Genomic DNA, 10,000 nt, shown 5'->3' with positions numbered 1-10,000 from the left:
GTGTGTGTTGAACTAAGCAGACATTAGTGATAAGCTCAGTGATTAATTACAGTTAGGAATCACAGTAAATATTATTTTCACAAAATAACAAGTTTTATTTGTTTATTATTTTGTGTTTATTATTTTATTTGTTTATTATTTTATGTGTTTTCAGCCCAGTTTTCAGAGAAAGTGAGGAACATGTCTCCTGGGGAAATCCGTATTCCTCCTGAACCCCCAGGCCGCTGCTCCAAACACCTACAGGTGTGTTTACCTACACACACACACACACACACACACACACACACACACACACACACACACACACACACAGTACCAGGTTCATTACAACTGGAATAAGTAACTAATGAAGCTGTTATAGTGTGTATGTTAAGTGCTGAAGTTAATAAGGTTAAAGAATAAACCCAGGAAGTAAAGAACAGTTTAATCAGAATCAGGTTTAGTGGCCAAGTGTGTTGGTGTTTTACACACACACACACACACACACACACACACACACACGCACACACAGAATTTGGTTCCAGCTGTGTGTGTGCTGCAGTCTGTTCCTGTCCTGTTTAGTTGCTGCACCAAACCAGATGGTGATGGATGTGAACAGGACAGATTCAGTGACCCTTTTTGATGGAGTTTATGTTGAAGGTCTCCACAGACACGGGGCTGTTGGATATTGTGAGGGGGGAGTGGTGTTGGGGGGTCTTTCCTAAAGTTCACTATCATCTCCACAGTTTTGAGGGTGTTTAGCTCCAGACTGTTCTGACTGCACCACAGCACCAGCTGCTCCACCTCCTGTCGGTATGTAGACTCATCTCCATCTTGGATGAGACCGATGAGCGTCGTATCATCTGCACATTTCAGGAGTTTAACAGTTTGGTCAGTTGAAGTTCAGTCAATAGTGTAGAGAGAATAACAGTGGTGAGAGGACACGTCCCTGAGGAGGTGAGAGGACACGTCCCTGAGGAGGTGAGAGGACACGTCCCTGAGGAGGTGAGAGGACACGTCCCTGAGGAGGTGAGAGGACACGTCCCTGAGGAGGTGAGAGGACACGTCCCTGAGGAGGTGAGAGGACACGTCCCTGAGGACACGTCCCTGTGGAGGTGAGAGGACACGTCCCTGTGGAGGTGAGAGGACACGTCCCTGTGGAGGTGAGAGGACACGTCCCTGTGGAGGTGAGAGGACACGTCCCTGTGGAGGTGAGAGGACACGTCCCTGTGGAGGTGAGAGGACACGTCCCTGTGGAGGTGAGAGGAGGACACGTCCCTGTGGAGGTGAGAGGAGGACACGTCCCTGAGGACACGTCCCTGTGGAGGTGAGAGGACACGTCCCTGAGGACACGTCCCTGTGGAGGTGAGAGGACACGTCCCTGAGGAGGTGAGAGGAGGACACGTCCCTGAGGAGGGGGGAGGTGAGAGGAGGACACGTCCCTGAGGAGGTGAGAGGACACGTCCCTGTGGAGGTGAGAGGACACGTCCCTGAGGAGCACCAGTGCTGATTGTCCTAATGCTGGAGGTGACACCTCCCAGTCTCACCTGTTGTTACCTGTCTGTCATTAAGCTGGAGATCCACTGACAGATGAAGGGGGTGTAGTGAGCTTTAGGGGTTTGAGGTGGAGAATTGTTTATGTTCACATTGTGAGGTAATAAACCATATAATGTAGTGTAACACTCATATCTCAGCAGTGTTTTAGTTGGACTGCAGTTTAAACTCATAAAGTTCTAAGGCCTATTGTTCAGCACTCGATCTGCTGGGATCTCGTGTCCTTGTCCATTTCCCCTCATCCAGCAAGCAGCATTACACATCTTACCCACAATGCACTGCTGCATCGTTGTGTTTGTCTAAAGTTTCACCTTATTTTTGTGTCTCTGCCTTTTAACTCTTTTTTCTTCTCTGATTTTCTGATTTCTTCATCTTCTCTCTTCTCTCTCTCTCTGTTCTCTCTCTCTCTCTCTCTCTCTCTCTCTCTCTCTCTCTCTCTCTGTTCTCTCTCTCTCTCTCTCTCTCTCTCTCTCTCTCTCTGTTCTCTCTCTCTCTCTCTCTCTCTCTCTCTCTCTCTCTGTCTCTCTCTCTCTCTCTCTATGTATCTCTGTCTCTCTCTCTCTCTCCCTGTTCTCTCTCCCTGTTCTCTCTCTCTCTCTCTCTCTCTCTCTCTGTTCTCTCTCTCTCTCTCTCTCTCTCTCTCTCGCTCTGTTCTCTCTCTCTCTCTCTCTCTCTGTCTCTCTCCCTCTCTCTCTCTCTCTCTCTCTCTCTCTCTCTCTGTCTCTCTCTCCTCTCTCTCTCTCTCTCTCTCTCTCTGTCTCTCTCTCCTCTCTCTCTTTCTCTTTCTCTCTCTATGTCTCTCTCTCTCTCCTCTCCCCCTCTCTCTCTCTGTCTCTCTCTCCTCTCTCTCTCTCTCTCTCTCTCTCTCTCTCTCTCTCTCTCTCTCATATTTTGTAATTCTTCTTTTCATTCTGTTACATACAGTACATTTCCTCAGTTTGTGCAGGAGGTGTTTGGACAGGTGTGTGTGTGAGTGTGTGTGTGGGAGTGTGTGTGTGTGAGTGTGTGTGTGTGAGTGTGTGTGTGTGAGGTATGTGTGTGTCAGTCAGGTAGGTCAGGGTGTGGTTCTTGAGTTCAGACACATTCAGTTCTTATCTTTTGCATGACGAATATCCTGCGCCTGCAGCTACACACTCCTCACTGTGCAGGACCTGACCATTAAGATGCTCTTCTTTAACACACACACACACACACACACACACACACACGTGTGACAGAGTTCAGTTGTGAGTGATTTCACACTGCTATAAGCAAACAGGAAGTGACTGAGTGAACAAACATGGCACATTTCCAGGTGACTTTTTGTCATGTGGTTGTTAAAATGTCCATCTGCTTCTCCACCCACACTGAGGTGTGATTCAGTGGAGGACTGAAAACAGCTCCGTCTCTGTTACTGTGTATTTATATTTATTACTTAAAGATGCTGAATGAAAAATGATGTTCCACAAAACAGTTCTACTGACACTCTTATGTGTAATAGTAATGTGTTCAGGGAACGTCATCAGAAAGGTGACCAAGAACTCAATGTCCAGCCTCCAGAACTCCAGATGGCCTCCTGAGAGAAGTCAGAACCTGCTGTAGGTTTTAGAAATACTCCCTCCGTCAGGTGTTTATAGTAAAGACTTTACAAACTCAGACTTCTACATCCTCACCGCCTGCCGTCCACTGAGTCTCTTGTCTGAAGAGACGAAGCTTCTGCTCATTGACTGGCTGATGGGAAACATCAGCCAGCACCAGGGTTGAGGAGACAGAAATGACTGATGGGTGAATGGAGCAAGTACAGAGAGATCCCAGAAGAAAACATGCTCCAGTGTGTGCACAAGTTCAGACTGTCACCATGACGACAGTCTCTGAATGCATGTAAGTGTCCCAGCCTGAGAGACCTGAGCTGAACCCCAGAGAACATCTCCCCAGTCCAGAGAGCTGATCATCCACCTGGAGAAGATCTGCTCAGAAGAATGGGAGAACCTGAAAAAGACTTGTAGAGACTTGTCCAAGAACTGCTGCTGAAGAATCTTCTACAAAGTAGTGAATACAGTAATACTCTGAATACTGACCTCAGGAAGATAGTTCTGTTTCTGATATAGACTAAATACCTCGACATTAATAATACAGTAAAGTGTGTGTGTGTGTGTGTGTGTGTGTGTGTGGACTGTCTGAACTTGCTGTATGTTAAATAATAGTTATGCCAACATGTTTTATTGTGTGTGTGTGTGTGTGTGTGTGTGTGTGTGTGTGTGTGTGTGTGTGTGTGTGTGTGTGTGTGTGAGATCAGGACAAGATTCATAAACTGTATGAAAGAAAGTTACATGGAGATTTCGACACCAACAGCCACATCCAGAAGAAGAAAGAATTTCGTAACCCCAGGTACAGTAACACACATTATATAACACTCACAGTAACACATAGACACAATGACACACACCCTGTGTTCAGAACATTGATCTCGCTGTGTGTGTGTGTGTGTGTGTGTCTGTGTGTCTGTCTGTGTGTGTGTGTGTGTGACTGTGTGTGTGTGACTGTCTGTGTGTGACTGTGTGTGTGTGTGTGACTGTCTGTGTGTGTGTGTGTGTGTGTGTGTGTGTGTGTGTGTGTGTGTGTGTGTGTGTTCCACAGTATTTATGAGAAACTGATCCAGTTCTGTAGTATTGATGAACTCGGGACAAATTACCCTAAAGTAAGTGTGACGATCTCCACAGGACAAAAAACCTGTTGATGTTTAGAGATGTAAAATCACCCTGAACACCTGACCACTGAGCACAGAGTAATAAACACTGCAGTTTTTACATGAACATTAAAATGTGATGATCTGATGATGATCTTTTCATCTGTATATTTTTTCTATCTGCTTACAGAAAGTTATTTTATTTATTTATTAAGTGTAAGTTTGTGTTTCAGGACATGTTCGATCCTCACGGCTGGTCTGAAGACTCCTATTACGAGTCCTTAGGTGAGTTTGTGTTTACATTTTAGTAAGACTTCTTTACACTGAAATATTTTACTGAACTCTAGTGTAAGTGGTGATGTTGGGGTTATTTATTTATTTATTTATTTATTTATTTATTTATTTGTCCAGCCAAAGCTCAGAAAATCGAGATGGAAAAACTAGAGAAAGCCAAAAAGGAGCGGACGAAGGTGACGTCTGAGACATAAAATAACACTACACAACTATACTGTACTACACTATAGTACGCTACACAACACTACACTACACTACACTGCTATACTACACTATAGTACGCAACACTACACTACACTACACTGCTATACTACACTATAGTACGCAACACTACACTATAGTACGCAACACTACACTATAGTACGCAACACTACACTATACTACACAACTCAACAATACACTCCTACACTACACTATACTACACAACACAATACTACACTATAGTACACTACACAACACAATACTACACTACACTATAGTACACTATACTACACAACACTACACAACACTACACAACTCAACAATACACTCCTACACTACACTATACTATAGTACACTACACTATACTATACTACACAACTCAACAATACACTCCTACACTACACTATACTACACAACACAATACTACACTATAGTACACTACACTATAGTACACTATACTACACAACACTACACAACTCAACACTACACTCCTTTGCATATTTTCAGCATAGTTTCACACTCAGTATGATTTTGTGAAGTAAAATAAATAAATAATTGTTATTAATTTGCGTGTTTAATCATGATTTTGTTTCAGATTGAGTTTGTGACGGGAACAAAGAAAGGCACAAACACAAATGCTGCTGCTGTGACCACTAACACCACCACCACCTCCACAGGTACACAAACACTGTGTATTAATGATTACACACACATGCACACACAGCACTAAACTTAGACTCTAACACTATTGTGATTTTGGGGGTGGAGACAATCATCTGATGATCTTGGTTTCACTCCATACCTCCATCTACCCTTTCATTTTATATATTTATACATTGTGTGTGTATCAGATGCTCAGAAGAGGAAGAGTAAGTGGGACTCTGCAGTTCCGGTCACTCTTTCCCAGCCGGTACTGCTCACCACCTCCGCCCCGCTGCCCGGTGTTGTTTCCGTCACCACCACCGCCAGCGGCACGAAGACCACCGTTATATCTGCCGTGGGCACCATCCTGAAAAAGGCCAAGCAGTGACCTCACACACCTGAGCCAGGTAACACCCCACTCACAGGAAGTGATGTCATCCTCCAATTTAACTGGACTGCTTTCCATTGTGTGATGACGTCACTGCACTGGAGAGTCACTCCACAGTACTGGACTTTATCAGGAAGGAGTTTCTCACCTGTTAGTATCACAAGCAGGTTTATTCTTCACTCACCTCTTTATCTGTTCATCATTAACAGCTCAGGAGTTTAGTGCAACTCCTTTACGGTCTGCTTTAGAAATTTTATCTGTTTTTAATTTTGCACCCTAAATATTTTGTAGCCTTCTTCACCTTCATCTTCTCCTGAAGTTCATTCTGTCTGAAACTCTTTTAAATGCTCGTCTTCACTGTGTTTAGTTTTTATTTCCTGAATGATGGTGAGGTCATGAGACCAAATAAATCAGTGATTAAATCCATGATGAGGATTAAAATAAACATTTTGTATTGTTGTGTATCTTTGTTGTTGTTGTTGTTGTTGTCTTTTGTTACATCCCCAAACTCCGACACACAGCACAGGTTATATAGGAATAATAATAATAATAATAATAATGACTTAAATCTACATATTACCCATTTAATATCATGTTAAGATGATAGTCATTAAATAAAATATTATAGTAAATTATAGTATAAAAATATAAACACAATCAAATAATTAAGAAAATATATTTCACATAATATTAAAATTAATTTAGTAGTTTTAAAGAACTAGAAGTGTCCGTGTTTGGTGCTTGATTATTAATATTTACTTATACAGAGTCAAAACCTCTAAAACTCACACGTATATACACACACACACACACACATAACACAGATAATTAATTGCTGTAATGTTTTTCATTCTTTTTTTACTTTAACCATTAAAGTAAAGAAGTGAAAACTAAAGTTAAGTGAAATCATTTTAAATAGATCATATGTGAAGGTTTTAATATACAAAATAATAAAACTCTTAATAAACAGTAAAATAAAGTCTTTAATGTATTTCTGGAGCTGCAGTGTGGAAGGTCAGTGTGTGGAACGTGGTATTGAAATGCTAATGTGGTCGTAAAGAGTGGTGGGGAATAAAAGAGGAGCTCGACGGGGTTCATGAGAAGCTCTGAGTTTAAAACTTCAGTAACGACACGCTGGGGGACGAGAAACGTGAAGAAGAGCTGAGAAGGAGAATCAAAGACCGTGAACGCTTTCAGCTCCTTTTACTGCACAGACGTAAGTGCTAATAACATTACTGCTGAAAGTTTACATTTAATGTCATTAAAGGTTTTAATGTTGATGAAAACTTCCTGTTGTCAGCTTTAGAAATCTGGAGTTTATCTAAAGGTCTTTCTCTCTAACAGCAGCTCTGACTGTAGCTCAGGTTTATATTAATGACTCGCTCTGATACCTTATCGTTTCCATAGTAACAGCTCCTTCACACGGACATGTACAGAACACACTCCACATAAACACTGATTAATACACGTGTGTGTGTAATGTGTGTGTGTGTAATGTGTGTGTGTGATGTGGTGAAGGAGTCTCCAGTGTCAGTGCTGTGGAAGTTTACAGGAGAATAAAGAACATAACAGGAATAAACTTATTTCATGGAACATTAAATAAAACGAAATAGATAAAAAGTTCTACAAACAAATAAACTGTCATTGTTGGGAGTTTTCTGTGGTGAGAGGAATAAACTCATCATCATCATCATCATCATCATCATAATAAGCCGATGTTGTGTATTATTTTCTGCCAGCAGTTCAGTGTTTATTTTTCTAACTGCAGTATTTAGTGACCTCGCTATTGTCAGGAACACAAGTCTTACACTCCGGTATTTTTAGATGTTTTTGGTATGTGAAGGAAAAGAGTAATAGAAAGTTTCCCTTTTGAGGCAGATGTAGTTTGTGTGTGTGTGTGTGTGTGTGTGTGTGTGTGTGTGTGGTGTTGGTCTCTCTCTGACTCACACAGACACACCCAGACTCTTATTCACTTGCAACTCATTGTGTTTCATTCGTTGTTGCTTGCTCTCCACTAAGAACACTCAGTTCCTGTGATTTCAGGTTGCCATGGTTACTGTGTGTGTGTGTGTGTGTGTGTGTGCTTGTGTGTGTGTGTGTGTGTGCGCACGGTATAACATGTCTTAGAGCAATGTCTACACCTGGACCTCAGGTGTGATTCTTCTCAGGTGAATCAGATATTTGTGTGTGCGTGTGTGCGTGTGTGCGTGTGTGTGTGTGTGTGTGTGTGTGTGCGTGTGTGCGTGTGTGTGTGTGTGTGTGTGTGTGCGTGTGTGAAATGTGCAGATTTATTTGCTGAACAAATTCATTTATTAAAACCTGATTTGAATCTAATACAGCTGTGTTTCTACTTTTGAGTACATTTTGTTCTTCTTTAGTTATTATTTGTTCCTGAGATCCAAAGTCATGTGTTGTTGTTGTTGTTGTTGTTGTTGTTGTTGTTGTAACTCGATCGATCACTCGTTATCTTTTTGTACTCAGCAGCTCCAGAGACAACGTGTCAGTGTAGCACAAAGCAGCGAGCTTTATTGAGCTTTATTTACTGCACTGTTGTTTAATGTTCTGCAGCTCAGCTTTAGCACTAGCTTGATGTTCAGCACACTGTAAAGGTTAATACCCTAAAACTCATGGTGTTCAGTAATTAAGCACAATTACTCCTGCAGGAATAATCACATCTAACACTGTGTGCTTCATCCTTAGGAAGCTCCTCATCCTTAGGAAGCTCCTTGTCCAGCTGGTTTATATTCAAAGGTTCATTCGTTCAGTTCAGTTCAGTTCATTTGTTCAGTTCAGTTCAGTTCAGTTCAGTTCATTCGTTCTCACACAAATCTTACTGAGAGCGATGTAGCTGAGGACGAGGAACCATCTGAGAACTTTACACTCCTTTACACTCACATTTCTACTGCTGGGACCTTTTTGAATCCTCGTACAGAAGACAAGTTTGAGCACCACAGAGATACCAGTTTAGTATCTTTAGATGGCGACACCGTGTCTGATCTTGGGGACGTTGTTTCTCTTTTTGGGAGCCTACGCTACTTCCCAAGGACAACTTGTATCTACAAATCCTGTGTGGCTGGAACTCGTATTACAGAAAGGTTCACAAGATGCAAAGAAGGATGAAGAAACTTGACTGGTTCCTCCTTCTGTAAACAAGAAGACTTCCACCTTCTGGCCTGTTGTATAAATCTTCAGTATTATGTGGTCAAATATCCAGGTGGCTCACTGGTTCTGCTGTGATTGATGGAATTGGAATTGAATTAATATTCATCTTTAGTAGAACCCAACAACCCCCAACAACCCCCAACAACCCAACAACCCAACAACCCCCAACAACCCAACAACCCCCTATCTTTGACAAAAGAGATTCCAGGTTATCATCATCTTTCTAGATCTACCTGCTTCCTGGGAGGTACCCAGTCTGATGACCCCAGACTGACCCTGAGACTCAGACTATATTTGTTACAGTTATAAAGGCCTCAGGCTTGGTGCTGATCCAGAACCAGCTCAAGACTCTTGTAGGATGGGGAACCATCTGTAAGGTCTCTAAGGTACAGAAACAGTCACATCTATGTCACAAATACCATCAGTAGATATTTGGAAACACCGGTAATTCTGGGATTAGAGGGATGAGACAGATTAGTGGGGGTCACGGTGTCTTAGTGGTTAGCACGTTCGCCTCACACCTACAGGGTCGGGGTTCGATTCCCACCTCCACCTTGTGTGTGTGGAGTTTGCATGTTCTCCCCGTGCCTCGGGGGTTTCCTCCGGGTACTCCGGTTTCCTCCCCCGGTCCAAAGACATGCATGGTAGGTTGATTGGCATCTCTGGAAAATTGTCCGTAGTGTGTGAGTGTGTGAGTGAATGAGAGTGTGTGTGTGTGTGCCCTGTGATGGGTTGGCACTCCGTCCAGGGTGTATCCTGCCTTGATGCCCGATGACGCCTGAGATAGGCACAGGCTCCCCGTGACCCGAGGTAGTTCAGATAAGCAGTAGAAGATGAGTGAGTGAGTGAGTGAGTGTGAGTGAGTGAGTGAGTGTGAGTGAGTGAGACAGATTAGACAACCGTGATGGAATGTGTCCTGGATTAGAATAGAGGAACAAGTTAAGGGGAAACAAGTTAAAAGAATGTTTGGGAAGTGGTAGCAAAACATCTGAACAAGACTGAAGCAAGAGGTAAAAAAGAACTGACCAAGCTGTAGAAAGTAGAACCTCAACACTTTAGGTTTATTTTCCAGGCAGTGTACAGCATTCTAACAAGCTGGTGGCATGACCAAGTCC

General features: G+C 42.7%; 1 protein-coding gene across 1 annotated transcript in view; it reads left to right on the top strand.

The window, feature by feature from the left end:
* sap30bp (SAP30 binding protein) overlaps window positions 1-6,187 on the top strand; it is a 19,372-nt gene extending 13,185 nt beyond the window's left edge. The window contains exons 5-11 of the mRNA XM_060882037.1: window positions 155-243; window positions 3,809-3,900; window positions 4,150-4,210; window positions 4,432-4,483; window positions 4,610-4,668; window positions 5,289-5,370; window positions 5,545-6,187. Coding sequence (XP_060738020.1) covers window positions 155-243; window positions 3,809-3,900; window positions 4,150-4,210; window positions 4,432-4,483; window positions 4,610-4,668; window positions 5,289-5,370; window positions 5,545-5,723 — 614 coding nt within the window. The 3' untranslated portion in view covers window positions 5,724-6,187. The remainder of the gene's footprint in view (window positions 1-154; window positions 244-3,808; window positions 3,901-4,149; window positions 4,211-4,431; window positions 4,484-4,609; window positions 4,669-5,288; window positions 5,371-5,544) is intronic.
* Window positions 6,188-10,000: the final 3,813 nt, after the last annotated feature.

This window comes from Tachysurus vachellii, chromosome 11 (genome assembly GCF_030014155.1).
Source record: "Tachysurus vachellii isolate PV-2020 chromosome 11, HZAU_Pvac_v1, whole genome shotgun sequence".
Classification (NCBI taxonomy): domain Eukaryota; kingdom Metazoa; phylum Chordata; class Actinopteri; order Siluriformes; family Bagridae; genus Tachysurus; species Tachysurus vachellii.
This window is presented reverse-complemented; position numbering and strand designations above follow the sequence as displayed.